This window comes from Papilio polytes, unplaced genomic scaffold (assembly GCF_000836215.1).
Source record: "Papilio polytes unplaced genomic scaffold, Ppol_1.0 DF821511.1, whole genome shotgun sequence".
Lineage (NCBI taxonomy): Eukaryota > Metazoa > Arthropoda > Insecta > Lepidoptera > Papilionidae > Papilio > Papilio polytes.
The window spans coordinates 640,177-658,949 of record NW_013527693.1 but is presented as its reverse complement, the minus strand read 5'-3'; the positions used below and the strand labels follow the sequence as shown (position 1 = coordinate 658,949).

The 18,773-nt window shown below is 35.4% G+C and overlaps 3 protein-coding genes across 3 annotated transcripts; all 3 read right to left on the bottom strand.

Annotated features, from left to right (window-relative positions):
- Window positions 1-76: 76 nt before the first annotated feature.
- On the bottom strand, window positions 77-4,666 carry LOC106108419 (E3 ubiquitin-protein ligase RNF25-like). Its single transcript, XM_013289584.1, has 7 exons — window positions 4,448-4,666; window positions 4,076-4,382; window positions 2,043-2,261; window positions 1,481-1,597; window positions 727-840; window positions 512-645; window positions 77-98 (listed from the first exon to the last, which is right to left on the bottom strand). Exons 1-7 carry the CDS (start codon window positions 4,468-4,470, stop codon window positions 77-79), a joined length of 936 nt encoding a protein of 311 aa, XP_013145038.1. The 5' UTR covers window positions 4,471-4,666.
- A 759-nt stretch (window positions 4,667-5,425) lies between these two features.
- On the bottom strand, window positions 5,426-12,060 carry LOC106108657 (G-protein coupled receptor Mth2-like). Its single transcript, XM_013289911.1, has 8 exons — window positions 11,673-12,060; window positions 9,695-9,878; window positions 9,343-9,522; window positions 8,891-8,969; window positions 8,095-8,282; window positions 7,613-7,781; window positions 6,907-7,089; window positions 5,426-6,452 (listed from the first exon to the last, which is right to left on the bottom strand). The coding sequence occupies exons 1-8, from the start codon at window positions 12,027-12,029 to the stop codon at window positions 6,296-6,298; spliced, it is 1,497 nt and encodes a 498-aa protein (XP_013145365.1). The 5' UTR covers window positions 12,030-12,060; the 3' UTR covers window positions 5,426-6,295.
- Window positions 12,061-15,450: 3,390 nt separating this feature from the next.
- On the bottom strand, window positions 15,451-18,655 carry LOC106108579 (G-protein coupled receptor Mth2-like). The gene is made up of 6 exons (XM_013289800.1): window positions 18,464-18,655; window positions 18,082-18,160; window positions 17,764-17,936; window positions 17,163-17,331; window positions 16,325-16,510; window positions 15,451-15,570 (listed from the first exon to the last, which is right to left on the bottom strand). The coding sequence occupies exons 1-6, from the start codon at window positions 18,651-18,653 to the stop codon at window positions 15,465-15,467; spliced, it is 903 nt and encodes a 300-aa protein (XP_013145254.1). The 5' UTR covers window positions 18,654-18,655; the 3' UTR covers window positions 15,451-15,464.
- Between the last annotated feature and the right edge of the window lie 118 nt (window positions 18,656-18,773).

The following is an 18,773-nucleotide window of genomic DNA, read 5'->3' as shown; positions in this document are numbered from 1 at the left end:
ACTCGAGTGGCATTCGAGTGAGAAAGTTACGAGTACCGAGTGACTCGAGTGAAAAAAAATCACTCGAGTCCCAACACTAGCCGCGACGATTGAAGCCCCTTGCAGTCACAATAATATACTATTTATACTAAACATATAATAAAATTGAAGTGTCTGTATGTAATATCAAAAGAAAACATCTAGATTTCGGGAAAATCAAAAATCGCATTTAAATAAATTTGTCTATCTGTCCGTAAGTCGCGTTTGTTCCGAGTATTCTCCGAAACGGTTGGGCCAATTTTGACGGGATTTTCACTGGAAGGTAACTGACATGGACGGGCATATTAAAGGCTATTTTTTTCAATGAAATCTCAAAATGAAGACCGGATCGCTATCTTTGGAATGGGTGAACATTGACTAGAAGAAACCTGGTAAAAGGTAGACCACATGAGAAAGTTTGCGGGCGACGGCTCGTTTTTAATATAAATGTACCTATCTAAAAAAAACGCGTGTATGTGTTATTTTGTGTTACCTGTAAGGGCCGCGATAACCTTGTCCTTGCGGCGAGCCGGGCTCGGAGCCGGCGTTGGAAGCGTTGCCCGGGAGCTGGCCGTCGGCAACCTCAGACTTGCCTTCCTGCGAGGCCTGCGATGATCCGTTAGTCACCTAAATATAACATTATTACGTTTTTCATTGACAAAAGTCTAAATGACGTTGTGCGAGTAATTTGATTTTAAATTTAGTCACCGCATCAGCAGCCGTAGTGATAGTCAAGGGGCGCGGGCCGGGGGAGCTCGAGCCGACCACACCACCCCTGCGGATTTGACGAGCCAACAACAGCGACATCTTCCGCTGCAACGCCTGCACAAAACATTAAAATTGGAAAAACTAATACGCAAAAAAACAACGGTACATACAAGCTGTTCCTATGCGACTTCATCCGCTAGAAATTATAAAAAACTTTATTTTCTTCTTTACAATTGTATAACTTCCAATTGCAAATGTCAAAATTAAATTCAAGACAACGAAGGCTGTTGACATTGGCTAACAATTACCATTACCATGGTAATAATGCTTCTTTAATGCAATTGCCATGGAGTTTTTGTCCCTTTCCCATAATGCATTTTTTTCTAATTTAATTATCTCCCTAAGCTAAATTCCCTAACCTAAGCTTTAGGGGGGTAGGGGTAAAGGGGTAACTTTACCCCTACCCCCCTAAACTAAAGTTTTTATAACATGTAGTCTAAAGCATGTCGTAAGTGTAGGGATTTTTATAAAAAAATAATAATTATTAATTGTTTATGCTTTATCACAATAGTATTAGAAAGATTTGTATTTTTGTATATATTGAAATAACTCAAAAACTACTGGGCCGATTTCAAAAATTTTCGCACTATTAAAAAGCTACTTTATCAGTGAGTAACGCGTACGAAGTCGCGAGGAACAGCGAGTATTTAATAATTTAAGGAAGGTGAGAACAGCTCAATTGTCAATATTATACCAGCATCTCAGGAGTGACGCGGAATGGCGCCGCATTGATGGATCCCACCGGCGGGGGCGCCTTCTTCAGCGTGTCCGCGTCGAACGACAACACGCAGCGACACACCGGGCAGCACGGCTGACCAACAAAACGCACACCTTCAAATACTGCCGCACTCAAAGTGCTAATTGGTCACTAAGGGAGACCCCTAATGTAGACTTTTAAAGTCTACACTTACAGCGTCGCGCAGACTGGTATGAATATATGTATGTATGGGCGTCTGGTACCAGTTGGGAACCTTTTATTGGAGACATATTTCCGTAAAACTGTCATTTAATAAAATATTTATATCAGTTAAACTATCAAGGTTTGTTTCGGTAAAGTAGGTCAGTTGAAATTAAATAGGTCACTTGACCTGCGCGTTATAGGTTGTCGATGGCGGAGCTAAATCGCAAATAAATAATAATTAACCATTTCAAAAGTACCAAATATTACTAAATTGTAGACTGGCTGAAGGGAATTCTTATTGCCGGGAAGTATAGTTGATGCGCCATTCTGAAATCTGCCTGCAAGTTTCACGAACCTGGTACGGCGGTGCCTCGACTTGCTGCCAGTTGGGGAGCTTGTCCATCTCTTCCTTGTAGTACTTCTTGCCGGAGATGAGGTGGTTGGCAAGGCAATGGCTGTGGAAGTGATGGTAGCATTGCGTCTTGATGAACACGTCCCCTGCCTCAAACCCGAACAGGCAAATCACGCACTGACCGCTCGGCAGATTGCACTCCGTTAGATTCTCGCGTATGAGCTGTGAATAAAATGAAGCTACAGATTTCGCGTAAATAATCAGAAGTTAGCTTATAGTCTGTTTCTTACTATGCGCGTCAATCAAAATCTGGCAGATTATGATTAATTAGCTTTCGCCCGCGACTGCGTCCGCGTGGAATTAAAAAAAAACCAAAAGTGAGAGCCTATGTGTTCATCCAGACTACCGTCTACATCTATACCCAATTTCATTTAAATCCATTCAGCCATTTAGGCTTCAAACTCTTACAAACATCTATCCATCCATCCATCGAATTTCTTGCTTTGATTTTACCATTCACTCTTTCATATATTATAATGATGTTCTGAATCTGTATGGTCTCTGATCTGTATGGTCATGAACAGCTCGCTATACTTTCCACCGAAGGGCTCGGAGGTTATCCCAAGTAATGAGTGACTTGGCTTTAGTAGCAGGCACAATATGCATTGATTGACTACAAACATAACTTTGAATATCTTCACAGTTATGTGCAGGTTCTATTTTCCTCACCATAAGAACATTTTGCATCCAAGTTTGAAAAACACATTAATACATGGTGGAATTCTAACTCCGGAGCCACAGATTACAAATTACAAAGATGCTATAATAAAAAGTGCTAGCTATTAACCTAATATCAGGCTTAATTAAAAAAAAAATTAACCCACTTAATCAGAATTAAAAAAAAAATTGTTTATGGATAGTTTTGTTATCTTTTTTGGTCATCTTTCAACATAATTTTCAAACTAAAGCTTGTTTAGGTATCTCATAACTGTAGGTTAAACACATACCATAATAATCAGAATTAGACAAATAAAGTTCACTATTAAATGATTGAAAGAAAAATAAAACACTTTATTTCATTGTTTAAAAAAATCATAAAAATAGAATGAATACTTGCATAGGTGTCGCCAGCTAATGACCTAGGTTAACATGCTAATACTGAATTCTTAATACTGGTTAATATTTTTAAATTCACGAGACAACATCCATAAACACTATTATACCAAGCTATATTTGATTCCAATCCTAACCCTTAACCATAGACAAAGAACAATTGACACTCAAAGCTGAATATGCCAATATATTTCCAGTACAGCTTGTTCTTAAATAAATAAAGCATAAGCTATCAATATTTATTAATATTACTTCGCTTTATTTCAATGTTATCATGAAATAACTAAAAAAGTCAAATCACAATATGGCCGCCATGTATGGAAATTTGTGCCTCTGTTTACCTTTTTAATAAAAAGTAAAGATATTTTGGACTATCTAGATTTACTATCATTTATTTAATGCAATAAACATATGGATGTATTGAAAATCTCCTGCTTTTGAAAGTCAGTTAAAAAAGTTTAAAGATCCAGGCGATAGCTCATTTTTGTATATTACAGACTTACTAGCCTTTTTCTAGAATATCCCAATAATAATTTACTCAGGCCTAGTTTGAATTAAATAGCAGTATTTAAGTTTTTTTAAGTTGATTGAAGTATTTAAATTGATTTAGTTTTAATATACATAACCAATTAGATTGCAATAGGAATGGCATAATGTAGAGATTATTAATCTCAAAATATTTTTAAGTACACTTTGTAATGTAGATTAAAAAAAACCTGTTGCATAATAATGACTTCAGTGTTAAGGTTGTGCTGACATATGGTAACTGGGCCATTTGTTTTTTGAAAATGTTTAAGCATATGAAAGATAGTAAATAATGAAATATTAATATAAAAACATCAATATTACTATAACAGATGATCAAAATAACTAAGGAGCAAAAAATCAATAGTCTCTCCCAAAATACAGCGCAATATACTTACGTCTATAAGCTCGAAAACAACGGGCTGGCCCAGGCAATCTGCTAACTTTATCTTGATTTGCGAGTGAATGCTGGCTATAAGATCATCGTCTAATCCTCTAGGATTCCTGAGGACTACATCGGGACTCGTATCTGGATAGTTCGGGGTCAATTGAACCACCAATGTCACACATACATATTGCTGATCAATATCTTCCCCAGTTAGCGGATTGACGACTGTTTCAATAACAGTAGGCACATTACCGACTCTTCTTATGATGACATCGTCCATTAAAATAGCCACCAAGGCTTCCACTTCATCAGTAACCCTAAAAGGAACAATTTATGTAAAAACGTTCACAAAATATGTAAAAATATTGCATTTTGACCACACCTTTCATCCACGACAGACGTCATGTTGCCAAAGGAGTACAGACCGAACTGAAATCTAGCTAGATCTGGGCTACTTTATTTTACAAGTGCATATAGAGTTCAGGCAGGCGCAATGCAGACGGTGCAACAAACGTATACAGAACACTATACAGCACAGCCAGCCGGTTTTCTACAATGAATCAATGAATCACGGGCAAAATCAATCAAGCTGACTGACCTGCCAAAGAGAATTATAGAGTAAAGTCACAGACTGCTTTATGATGTACAGATAATAAATTATGCCGAAATATTGTCCCAAAAATATTTAAGTTCAAATTATTCTTTCATATTAAAATTTAAATAAAATAACAATGTAAATACATAAAAGACCGCCAAGTAGCGGTAAATATAAACGAAGTAAATTATTTGTACATCCAGTTAAAATGCTTTACAAGTGCAAGTCGTTGGTCGGAAATTCGCATAATACGCTGCGTCGCGCCGCATATCTGCGCAGATCACCTTGAATCTCACCTCAGCTCATCTCCAGTGGATGCTTTGATATCTAAGCTAGGTATGTGCCTATTTCATGTCCATGAATGGCGTAATAGTATACTAAGCCGCCAATAGGTGGCAGCATGATAGTAAAAATGCGTTCCGTTATACACAGATTAATTCTCGTTATTCCGTTGTTTTTTCTTCAGCTTTTTTATTTCAATTTGTTTCTAAAAGAAATATACTTTAAAGTTTAAGATGAAAAAGTAATTTTTAGGCGAATATATCTAGTGAAGGAAAATTCATGAGTTTTATAAAGTTCAAACAATTGTAGATTTTAAGATACAGCCAGTTTCTCCGACTGTAACTGCACTCAAATGGACAATGATTTGGCAAGGTAGGGATTTCATATTATGAATTATTTTTTATGTTTTTTATCTTAAGGTATTTATTAATTATTCTTAATATAGTTTGAGAAATAAAACTCAAAAAAAAAATTGTAAGTACAGTACATTTCTAGCTTTTATTTAATTACACTGATGCGTACGTATATATATTGCATGTCTGTTCCATTTTCTCGTATATAAATGTATTCTATGCATATGAACATTGTCATAGTTTGATAAACGATGTTAGCAGTCTACATTAGTGGCACACGCTTAGTACTAACTTCAATTAATTAGTAAGATGGTACAACCTTTATTCCTAATTAACCAGTTTTATTTTTCTGTAAGCGAACATCGTGTTTTATCACTTATTCTTAAGTATCATTAATATAAACATAATACATTTTTTTTAATTTCAGTTAAAATTAATAATTTCACATTTTCATACAAAAATCTAACATTTAAATATAAAATTACCCTAATAATAGTAATTATCTGCGCTAAAACTGATTCTAAAATCTAATGTTTTAGATAAAAAAAATTAAAGTATCTACAAGAACATTAAATCGATTTAGCCTCGAACAGATTTGATTATTAGAGTCTTCTTTCACACACATTCATAAATTTGCATAAATCTTTGACGGAAAATAACTACACTAAGAAAGACGAACTTATCCTAGCTTTTAAGCCTTATCCTAGTGATTTGTCAGCAATGTATACAATTACATTATTTTACTTTTTAATAATATCAGGTAACTATATTAACCACAAACCATTATTTAATATTTAAATAAATATTTGACATATGGAAAATGGTAAAATGGCGGTCAGATGTTACACCATTTCCAGAAGAGACGACGTAGTGAGTACGGCAAGTCGCTTGATACGAAATTTGGAGACCCATATCATGGAGAGATTGAGAATATTAGTCCAGCAGTGGACTAAAACGCGACTGGGAACGAATACTTGTTTTAAATATCTAAAATTACAGTCTAATAGTTTGAGTGATTTTGTTTCCAATTGCTCTGCGGGTTGTTGTTGACTTTCGTGTCTTCTGTGCTCAGATTGGAGTCCATGGTGATACTACTGTTCTGATTCCGTGATAACGCTCCCGAGGTCTGTCGCTTGAAACTCCAGCGGTCACTTAAACTGTATAAAATTTAACTAATATTAATATCAAATACATAAAACTTTATATATTCTTCCTATAGAACGTTTAAGTAATATATTTCGAACATAATTCATTACAATATGTGTACTTAAACCGTTGGTTTTTTTATTTATATTCGAAAAATGTTTGCTGCGCTACTTTTATACGGTTAAGTATATATCTAGCAACTTAATATATGAATTTTAAACATAGTTATGTTGTTTGATTTGTCTTCAAAATGATATCTATACTATCGTATGCAGAGGAAATATTTGTAATTTTTGTATATATTGAAATAACTCAAAAACTACTAGGCCGATTTTAAAAATTCTTTAACCGTTAAAAAGGTAATTTATCTGTGAGTAACATAGGCTATTTTTTTTAATTTCACGGGAGCGAACTCGCGTGCATTAACAAGTTTGTAATAACGGAATAAATAACACAAAAACTTACATTCTGCGAAGCTGGTTGTTGACTTTGGCTTTGCATACGAAGATGATGAATATGGCCAAACCGATTAATAAATTGTATGCGTCGGTGATGTACCAAACTTGTAACTGCGGCTTCAAGAAGCTCACCACTTCTAATATCCAGTTGATGCCCATGATCACTGACAGTTTTAGATAGACAGAAAATCTGTGAACAAATTGTATGTTATATTCACCTATTTACTAAACTACTTAATTCTTTCGACATGAAATTCGCACAGAAATCGTTTATTATAGTTAACAAATTTGATCTTCAATTCTTTTAGAACTAGGGAAATGCCCTACCTTCGTCGGGGTGGCAAAGAATAGTCTCATATGATTTCTGTAATGTCCGTATCCTTCCCGTTGATGTAAAATATGGTTTATGTTACAGTGATAACCTAGCTATCTTGTGGCGAAAGATTTTTTAAAATCAGTTCAGTAGATTCGAAGCCTATTCAATGTAAACAATCAAATATATCCTCCTTATAATATTAGTATAGGTGGACTCAGTGATTGATTGGTGCCGATGATTCACGAAAATAGGAGTGAATGTGGAAATTCTTATTACCCTAATAATGGCGGTGTTTCTCTAGCTGTTGTAAAGATAGTTTTTGGACATATGCAGCACCATTTCATTTTACATTAGTCAGTCAGTCAGTCACAACAATCTTATGAGATACCATCCTTACCTGTGTCGTTGGAAGCGATGGGCGGAGGGCATACCTGCCGCGGCCGAGTTCAAGACGGCGTTGCCACGACTGAGCCGCCAGATGTTAAATGTAGTCATCAGGAAAAATATCCAGTTACTAGCGATCAAGATTAACATCGGTACGTAAAGGTATAACAACTTTTCGCCCCCTGGAATAAATTAGAACGCGTTGCAGAGACTAAGAGTATGCGTAGACCTGAAGCTAAATTATCGCACAACTGGTGAGTCTCGCATTGATACCTAGGGGCTTATATGGAGGTGCCCACACTACTCGATTTTTAGTTGTGCGATAAAGCAATTGAATTGCAAAACAATCGACAATCGCACACCAATTATGCTATAGTTTAGTCAAAGGTGTGCGCCAGCTCTATGATGGATTTATATTACATCATCGTTATACTGTCGAAAAAACTCTTAAAAACAAACAAATAATGCATTTTGTTGAATTGATAATAATTTTACCTTCTAAGAAGCAACCGCTTCTAGGTATCTTTGGTGTAATCAGCCAGGGAAGGTGCGAAACATCAGTTTCATTCAGAACGGCACACGCTATCGTCATCAACAGCGGTAAACCCCAACCATAAATACAATACATGCAAAATTTGAAGTTTTCACCTCGACGGTGAATCGCACGTGCTTTAGCGTAACCTCTGTAAAATATACGTTCTAATTAGGTTTTTTTTTTTTTTTTAATTTATTTTTACAGGGGGCTTTGTCGCGAAGCGACGATAACGCCCCATAAGTCTAACTCAAAACCTCAGTTATCCAACTGTTTTCTCAAACAGATGTCGGCCAACTTAAACACCATCCCGGCCTCGTCCGTAGACAGGTAAGCCAGGATAGTGTTTAAGTGACCGACATTACATCCGTAACGCTTAAAATAATTATGTCTAATGCGCTCGCTCCGAGCACACTCCAATACAACATGCTGAACATCTTCAACTACACTACACTCACTGCAATTGGGTGAATTAACTTTTTTTATTAGCCATCCAAACTTGTTACTTGGAATGTGTCCGGAGCGTAATCTCATTGCCATCCTTGTGTTTGAAGTTGACATTTGGACTTCATCAAACCACGGGCGTGAGGAAATTTGAGGTTGGATCGTCCTGTACCAAATCCCACAGACTCTCGATCTAACGTCTAATTAGGTTACGATTAGTTATACATATTTTCAATATTTAAAATAAATCATCTTAAGGTTAAAATGTACAATATATTTAAATCGCATGGGAGACATTATTATCCTACTACTTGCCTGAAAGTCCACCAGATGTCGATTGACATCACATTCATCCAGCAGAAGCTTGATAAGAAGAAGAAATATGTAGAAAAAGCTGCAACAAGAAATATTTAGTCAAGGAATGCTCGATATACGAAAATCTACGAAGTGATACGTACAATAAAACAGAACATAACTACATTTATACTAGCAATTGCCCGCGACTTCGTCCATGCAGCATTAAGATAAAAAAGGACCCTATAATATGCCCGTCTATGTCAGCTAAAAGTCCGGTCGAAATCGGCGCAGCAGTTTCAGATTACCCGGAACAAACGCGGCTTGCGGACAGACATACAGACAATTTTTTTAAATGCGATTTTCGTTATCACCAACGTAAATACATCATCTTCCAGATATCTGGAATTTTTCTTTTGCTATTACAGACACTCCAATTTTATTATATGTATACATTAACAAATGGTTCTTACTTAAACCAATGCAAGTCATAACCGAATGTTCTCCAATTTGAATCACAGATAGCAATAGGAACGCTCCCAGCAAACTCCCCACATACGCCATCAGTACTTTGCCGGCAAGATTCCTCAGTGAAGGTAGAAGTGAATATACGATTAGTGTCAGAGCCAGAAACACGCACGAGATGAGCAGTGCTATAAAAAAACAAAGTAATAGGTACGAAAGACAAATATATAGATTTAAGAACAGTACGAATTATAGAGGAGATTTGTTAAAGACGTAAATAATCAGGCAGTTTCAAAATGTTAAAGGAGAGCTTGGAAAGAATAGTACTGTCAAGTCAGAATTTTTTTATTTTTTTCTTACCGGTGGTAAAGAATGCATTACTCTCTGGCATGTATTCAGGATCAAGAACTATATAGAATCTAATGTTGGGATCACTGATGTTCCCATTCCGCACGTACTGAACGTAGTCGACGCAAAAATGATTCGTGTCCAAAGATGTCCATCTTTTAAATGCGTTTGGATTTTCCAAATACACTATACTGTCCTGAAATTTATAATACATTTTAAATTATGAAACTATTATTTCGTAAACATATGTAGACACTTACTCTATGTTAGTTATATTGTCGTGAATCGGAGAAAATTTAAATACAACTTGGTACGTTATTACGAGATATGACAGTAGAAGCCAAAGCTGATGAATGATGTAAGAATCTCACAAAATAAACAATCTTAAGGGTGTCTATTTCGTAAAATGACCAACCAATCATGTAGCGTTTGTCAAGGGTAAGGATAAGAAATTTCAGCGATTGCTTTCCATTTCGGTGGATAGAGGTGGCCGCTTGCTCGTTTGCCACCTTATATTATAAAAAAAAAATACTAAACTATCAAGCAACTGTTGTGCGATTGTCTATTGTTTCGCAGCCAATTCAACTGTTTAGTTGCACAACTAAAAATCGAGTAGTGTGCGCACTTCCATATAAGCTCATAGGAATCAAAGTAAGACTAAACAGTTGTACGATAGTTTAGTCAAATTCATCCAGAGAATCAATGCGTGTGTAACTGGGATAAAGGATGCAAACGATTCAATAAACATTTTGAACATAAATTGTATACAAACAAGGAAAATTGTGCAAACATCAATCAAACATATGAGGAAATTAGTGGTTAATTAACATAAAGTTGGAACTATTATTATTGTTGTAATTAAAACAACTTATTCCTTATTAAGTACTTTTAGTATTTTTATATGAGGAAGAAATTTAAGGAATAGCTTAACCAAATCTAATATAAATTTAAAATTTAAATTCATAACTTTGCGGAAAAGTAGAGCAAAAATACTTTTATTTTTAGAAACTTTTGAAAGAAAACATTATCGGACATTTTCAAATCGTTTTACAAAAGTTAGATATTTAAAACAGCATCAAGAAAAAACATCATCTCCACTGCCTTATCCTACTCCCGTAGAGTCGGCGCGCCGGGATTTTCGTCCTCCAAATAACTCTATCATCCGTCATCATTCAAGAAAAACCATTTTGATAAATAGTAAGGTATTAAAATGTACAAAGAAATCATTCATCTTTGAAATGCCAACAAAAGGATTTGGTTTTAGGAATTTCACAGGCTATTGAATTACCCATATCTATTCCTGAATAAAGAAAACTGTAAACGAGAATTTTCTACGGTTTGCCTTTAGCAGTACTTTAGATTGTAGAACAATTTTTGACTTGCTAATGGGTTTGTCTGAATTTGACTATCGTTTTTTTAGAAAAAAAAGAGGCAAACGAGCGGCGAGTAAACCGAGGTGGTCAACGATGCCCATGGATATTCGCAACACCAGATACTCTTATCTCAGAAGCAACTAAACCGATTTTCAGAAGGGGAGGAAGACCTTAAGTGTGGATGGTCGTCATTTCAATTGACAGATTTTACATTAAATGTTAACTGACCTTTATTGGGTTGATTTAATTTTTTTTTATATAAACAGATACGTCATTAGTAACATAAGCTTGTATTTTATTATTTTTTAATTTCACACGGGCGTCGTCGCGAACAACAGCTAATTTCCAATAACCTATCTTAGATGTGTTTGATTAATAACAGTAGCTGTTGCTTGCGGCATCGTCCGCGTGAATTTAAAAAATGTTGACTGATAATGTAGCTTTTTAATGTGAATGGCATTTTGTAATAGACCCATTAGTTTATGAATTATTCCAATATATACAAAAATACGAATCTTTCCTCTTTATAACATTAATCCATATTAAAAGGTTTCTAGATCAGTCAGTATTTATTGCGATGAATTTGTAAAAGTTAATCGGAATATTTTCCTCCTTACCTCCGTTAAGTAATACTTCAGGCCGAATGGCTTAAAATCGAATGCGTTTCCCATGAAAGTGTCGTTCGTAAACATACCGGGCTTCAGATGATAAATATCTTGTAACGATTTTCCGATTTCGTATAAATCATCGTTGTAAACCGTGTAATTGAAATCAAAGATACCCGTGTAAGGGACGCAGGCTCTTGTTTCGTTGACCATTAGTGCATCGGTCGCGTTGCAACATTTTGGTATGCACTTGAATTTTTCACAGTCCTTATTATTGCTTATTATTATATCAGACGCCACTTTTACACTATATACTGTTGTTACACAAAAAACAAAATATAGAATCAGGACAGAAACATACGGTTTCATGTTTATTTCGCTCCTGATCCACTCTGTTGCTCGTTTGAGCTTAGAATAATAAGTTTCGCGCGTTGTTACTCTGTAGAATTGTATCCCTACACTTAATTGCAATTTAACTGTGCCACGTTAGCACCTAAAAAAAAATATTTTATGTTTTGTTTGAATTAATTAGCCCTATCATTTCACTGGAAAATTTGTGAATTATTTTGTAAATGTTACATAAAAAACGCCTATACTTAAAAGTTCTATGTTAATTGGTAGAATTTTTATTTCAAAATTATTAGATTAAAAAATGGTCAAAGTAACTATCGTATTTGATATCGACTTTATTGGTGATTTAATATTAAATTAACGCCCGTACTAAGTAGACAGGTCTTTCTGTTTTGTTTTTTAAATGAATTTACGGCTTAAAATTAGTCGTATTATTGGAGTTTACTTTTTTTGCAAGATAGTGTTTCATGTATTCCATTAAGTATAATATGGATATTGTCACAGTTTGATAAACGATGTTGGTATTTTACAAGCCCGTAGGTTAACTCCGTGAGTTATGAGGAAGTATTTCATGTAAATATGTATCGAATTTCAAGCTACCATCAGAATAAAATTCATAAATAAACAGCTTAACTACGTCAAAAATAGCAACTAATTTCTCACACACGGCAAATGTTTTTATGTAATTTAAGATTACATCTGAAACTTTAGAAGAAAACGGAAAATCGTTAATCTTAAAAAATCTTAAAAAAAGTAATAAAAAAAATCCGAGGGTTAAATCTCAGGTTTTTTAATGCATTTGTTGGATTATTTTAAAAATATGTTTATTGTTTTATTAGAAGAGCAAAGGAGGTAAATTATGCATATTTCAAAGTGTATGACGTTTTTAGTGGACCGCATGACTCAACATTGAGGTAAACACTTCCCAGCAGCCCTACTTATCTTCAAGTCCTTTGTTTCCAATGAAATATATACTCTATATTTACAGCGTACGAATTATTAATAAAAATGGACACCACACCAGCTATAAAAATTCAAAGTCTAAAGCTAGAGGCAAGCGCGGATCGTGGACCCCCCTAAGCTGGTTGGTGAAGAGCTTAACAAAATATATTTACATATTTTGTTAAGCTCGTGACTAGACCACGACTATGCGACCTCCCTGGCGCCAAAGCTGGAGCCGCCCTTGGTAAGAGGGGTAGTTAAAAGCAAGTGGATTACAATTTAATACATAGTAGCTGTCGTGAGTATCAATCTTTCTTAATATTATTAATACGAAAGTATAGATAGATGGATGTTTGGTAGAGTTTGTAGCTTAAATCTAATTGAAATTTGGCATGGACGTAGTATCATCTGGAAGATGAATAGGTTACTTACTTTTGTTTCTTTTTTTAATTCCACTCAGACGATTTCGCGGGCGAAAGCTCGTAATATTATAAATACGAAAGTTTAGATAGATGGATGTTTGGTAGAGTTTTTATCTTAAACGGCTGAATGGATCTCGATGTAATTTGGTACAGATGTAGAGGATGATCTCGAATAACACATAGGATACTCATGTTTTTTTAATTTGACCCGGACGGAATCGCGGGCGAAAGTCTACTAATTACATTAATGTCTATCCATAATCTCCGTTACTCCTTTCTGGATAATGACATCCATCTCTAGTTATCTTTACCGATGTACACTCAAAACTAAATCCACAACAAGGAGCAGTAACCTAAATGATTTATGCGATCAACGTCTCTAATAAACATTCGCAACACCACAATTGGAAGTACATGTAGTACACTAGTAGGATTGAGGATTTCACATAACGGACACATATAAAATTATAAACATTTTAGGTACCTGTGAAGAACATTATCATTAGGCCATAAAATGTATTACTGTACTTCAGAGAGACGTTTTAAAAGTAAGTTTGTTTTCGTTTAATGACACGACATGTTTTACTTCCGTTGTTTCGGCAGTGGAAACTTTATGCGAGACTGTGCCTTTTGAGGTAACGGAGTACATGTTTCGTTACAAAAAAATTGCTATTTGTTTGTAAAAGGCGCAGAGCTTTAATTGATTATATGTCGCTTAATTTTTACAAACGACAATTTACGATACAAGTCGGAAATAAAAAAAAACTTAAATTTATATAAATTTATTAAAATGATTCAGAATAAAAAAAATAGTACATGAGTTAAAATTTACGACTAATTACGGTGTGAATACACTAAAACTTACATAGTGAAAAACGAAGTTGAATATTATTTTTTAATTATATTACATTTGTAGACGATATATTACTGAAACGACTAGATTATTTGATTAACAATACTTATTGAAGTACAATAATAATGGTCCTATTATGCAGAGTAAGAAATGCAAAACTTTATCAAACTATATTTGAATCTGCTTAATTTTTTTAGCTTCTAAGAATAAATACAATCCAAGAGGAGGTACAGCTTTTTTAAAACTTACTAAATACTAAAATAAGTCATAAAGATATTCACTTGACTCTAGCATCCTTTAACATGATTAAAAATAGACTTGTTAGTAGACGTGTGTAAATCTCTAAAACGGCTCAAAAGTTCAGGTGGCTTAGATTTGTACGGTTGAGCTGCAGCTCAACTAAATTGGCAGCGCACGGCTCACCTTAAAGTGACCTGTCTGGTGATCTGATAATTACATGCAGGTAAACATTGATGTGAGCTACGACCCGGGTTCACTGATCTGCTTCACAAGTTAACCGTGAGCTGATCTGCAGGTTATAAATTCTAGTTTACTTACCACGCATACTCGACAATACAGTTCGAGTACAAATGTTATACATTTATTATGCCGTAACACAAAAAAATATACGGACGAATTGAGTACCTCCTTCTTTTAGGAAGTCGGTCAAAAATGTAAAACACGCAATATTAAAAATAAACATTTATGAGATTTCAAAGAAATGATTATTAAACATAGCAATTCTAAGGTTAAATTTAGCTCGTGTTTTTTTAAAGAATAATAGTTGTTATAGGCTGTACGAGAATAACAGGTCAAAGTTGAACTAATTTCTAAAGATGTTTTGTTGATATGAAAAATAAGCTTGAAAAACTTATACTACATTTTTTTTAATAAAGTGTAGAAAACGGATTATTACTAACCGTCACCCCGCTCTGTCCCCACGTGGAGACAGATGAGAATAAAAAGTTGCATCCATCCCACCTTTTGCGACGAGAGGACGGTTGGAATTTATTTTATTTCATAACGGTTCCATCTGTCGTCTTATTGCTGATAGTGGGACTAAAAGGTGGGACGAATGAAACTTTTTATTCTCACGTTGGTATAATAATTATAATAAAAATACATTTTACAATTCTTGATTATAGAGTACTCTTTTGCTTTGGTTTGATCGTTGTAGAGATTGTATTCAGTCGGTTTCTTCTGTTCTTCTTACTTCTTAAACGTTCTTTTTGCTTCTTAACCGTTCTTCACCGAAGTCATTGTGAAGTCGTCGCGACTGAAAGTCTTTAGAGTAGTAGTTGTTTGAGTGCGTGACATAGGTTGTCCCCGGAGCTGCTTGTATCTAAAGAGAATTAAAATAAAAAATAAAAAAGTAGTAATTGTATTTAAAGGAAAAAATAACGAATTGAAATAGTAATTGAAATCACTTTAGTAAAAACGAATAAGAAGAAACAGCGTGTTTGTAGACATGTCTTAATTTAATTTCAAGAACATCAACATTACTCTACGAATAATTAGGTAAAACGGGGCATCGTGGCAATCTATGAGTGCCTACGTCTTTCTTTTTTTTCTTTTATATTTCACCTGAATCCGCCAAAATGGCGAAGCGACCGCTGCCCATAGACATTCGCAATTGCAGATGCGTTGCCGACCCTTATCCGACGGAGGAGGAGATGCACATAAAGAGGATATTTCCGCTTCCTATGCATCTCCTCCACCATCAAATCCACTTCCCCTTCCCATCCTCTCCTTATGAGAAAAGGGTGGTAAAGAGAAAGGGACTTAAATTAGGCCTCCGGCACCACACTCATCAGAGGAAACACGGAATTGCTTCCATTTCACGCCTGTCTTCTGTGTGGTCGTGGTATTACACCGGGCGTGCCGGCCCATTCGTGCTTAGATGTTAAAGCGGGCACTACCACTGTAAAACACGTTCAGCATTGGACGACCATAGGCTAAATATTACGTGTTAGAACGCAAGCCGAAAGCAGTCGTTAGAAATTCAAAGTTAAAGAACTAAATTTCGTTTAAGAAATAGTATGAAGCAGCGACATCTATATGACAAAATAAAAATCATAAATTACTCTGTGACAAACCTCTTCTTAATGAGGTGGAATATCTTCCGCTTACAGACGAAGATGAAGAAGATGATGACCCCAATGAGCAGGTTGTAGGCATCGGTGAACATCCAGATGTATTCCGCATCAGGGTAGAGCGCGCTCACAACTTCCAGGATCCAGTTGATTCCCATCACGGCGAACAGTTTCAAATACACCAGCAACCTGGTACAGAAGCAAAAATTAATAGAATCAAAGCGAAATAAACTTTTTAAACACGTTGTCTTCATAATTGGGAAATTAAAAGATTTCACTTGTATCACAAACTCTAGGTAGAATTAAAAATAGACCGAGGTAAATTTATGCGATGGCGTTTGTTAAGTAAACTCTAAGCTTATAAAAGCCATCGCCTAAACGACTTGGGTCCTTCAAGGAGTGAGCCTACAACTTCCTCAAAGGCCGGCAACGCATCTGTAGTTTCTCTGGTGTTGCGGATGTCCATGGGCGTCGTTGACCACCTCTGTGTTCCAGACACTCGTTTGACCCCTTCTCATATAATAAGTAGTCTTCTACGATGCTATTTAACAATGGTTTTTTTTAACTGCTTACATTCGTTAAATGGATTAACTGTTACCTATTTATAAAAATGAACAGCTGTTTGAAAAATGTAAGTTAGCAAAATTCTTTTTTATTTTTCGAAAGTAATTCAAATAACATTTTTAAAACCCACGGGAAGTATAAGGGAGCAAGGGAATAGATCAATGATGATTTTTTAATGCAGCCAAGACTATTTTCAGTTTATAAAACATTCGTTAGTTCATATCCAATTACATTTAGACAGAAAACTATAGTCAAAAAGCATATATGGTTTTCTCACCTTTGCTTGTCCTTCCTGTGCTGGTCGTGCATGGCACTCTCCTTAGACTTGAGCACTGCGGTCTGCTGCTTGATCTGTGCTATCTTCACCGCTGTCATCACGAAGAACACAATATTCGCCACGCACAGTATGAACATCGGACCGTACAAGTACAACAGTTTGCTTCTCCCTGAAGATTGTCAAAATTACTTTTATTAATATCTGTAAATATAAGTAACTAGCCACTTCGTTGACGTGGAAGAAAAATAAGTTGCCTATTTTTGGTTCAAAACTATCCTCTACATCTAAGCCAAATTTCATCGAGAACCGTTCAGCAGTTTAGCACTCAAACTCTAACAAACATCCATCCATTAAAAATTTCACATTTATAATATTAGTAAGATAAGAATAAGATTTTTTCTAGAAAGGAATAGTTAGATGTTTCGGACAAAATGGTGTTTCTGAGGTAATTTTGTAACTTTTAATATATGAAATACAGTAGTTTTGTGGAAATCAACGTGAAAAATGTGGATTTATGGACTAGCGACTAAATGGATGGATCTAAATAACAATAGACTATGTTATACTTAGGACATACATATAATGACTACGCGTTACGTACCGGATAAGAAGCAGCTCTGGTACCTCAGCATTGGTAGCAGCGGATGCGGCTGCAGGCCGGAGAATTCAAGAGACGCCAGTATTATTGTAAGAAGGGTCGGCATTCCGAACGCGTAAATCGAATATATACAGAATCTTTTAGATAACTTACTCATCCCCATTCCGCCTTTGCCACTGAAATCAGTTTTTTTTTCAAAGATTTTTATAGTGATCTAGATAATTCACACGCAAAATGGCCCTTAGAAAATCACACTAAAGTGCGGTAAATATGTGATTAATCAATCAGAAAAATTCATTAATACTTGCGTGCTGTACCTACCTGAAAGTCCACCAGATATCGAAGCTCATGACGTTAAGCCAGAAGAAAGCCGCTTCGAGGAAGTAGTAAATGATGATTGCTGTAAAATAATAGACGAAATATTAACTAACTTTCGCTCGTGACTCCGTCCACGTGGAATTTAAAAAAATAAAAGCAGGCAGCCAGTGTGTTCTTCCAGACTATCCTCTACGTCTATGCCAAATTTCAACGAGATCCGTTTAGACATTTAGGCTACAGACTCTACACAAGTCGTTACTAACACAGTCGTTAATTCTCCCTTAGAATGGATTTAGTAAGAGAACTAAGAACAAAACAGACACTTTTTTTATTATTAGTGATTGTTACAGAATCTAGTTGTGTCATATAAAACTGTGTAACTTACTTAGTACGAGACAGGTATCGGCGGAGATATTGTCTAACGTGATCATGATTTGCATACTGGCCATGCAGATGAAGCCGCCGAAGAGGCAGAGTAGGTACGGCAGCAGGACTCGGCCGTGCATGTTTCTCAACTCCGGCAGCCATACGTACACACCAACCGTCGCGACAATGAACACACAAGAGATCAGCATACCTGCGCAATTAAAATATTTAGTAGTAGTAATTAGAAATAGAAATATGATCAGAGAAATAATATCCGTCAAGATTGCCAAATAATTTTGATCTTACATTTTTATAAAAGCCGCTGTGAC

Coding starts and splice junctions, on each gene's coding strand:
- LOC106108419 (XM_013289584.1), bottom strand. CDS start 4,470: ATGACGTCTGTCGTGGATGAAAG. Junction 2,262..4,075: donor TTGTTTTCGAGCTTATAGAC/GTAAGTATATTG, acceptor TTTTATTCACAG/CTCATACGCGAGAATCTAAC. Junction 841..1,480: donor GCGTCACTCCTGAGATGCTG/GTATAATATTGA, acceptor TGTTTTGTGCAG/GCGTTGCAGCGGAAGATGTC.
- LOC106108657 (XM_013289911.1), bottom strand. CDS start 12,029: ATGAAACCGTATGTTTCTGTCCTGATTCTATATTTTGTTTTTTGTGTA. Junction 8,283..8,890: donor GACATCTGGTGGACTTTCAG/GCAAGTAGTAGG, acceptor TATATTTTACAG/AGGTTACGCTAAAGCACGTG. Junction 7,782..8,094: donor AAGCGGTTGCTTCTTAGAAG/GTAAAATTATTA, acceptor AATTTATTCCAG/GGGGCGAAAAGTTGTTATAC.
- LOC106108579 (XM_013289800.1), bottom strand. CDS start 18,653: ATGCTGATCTCTTGTGTGTTCATTGTCGCGACGGTTGGTGTGTACGTA. Junction 17,937..18,081: donor GATATCTGGTGGACTTTCAG/GTAGGTACAGCA, acceptor AACTGATTTCAG/TGGCAAAGGCGGAATGGGGA. Junction 15,571..16,324: donor TTCCACCTCATTAAGAAGAG/GTTTGTCACAGA, acceptor AATTCTCTTTAG/ATACAAGCAGCTCCGGGGAC.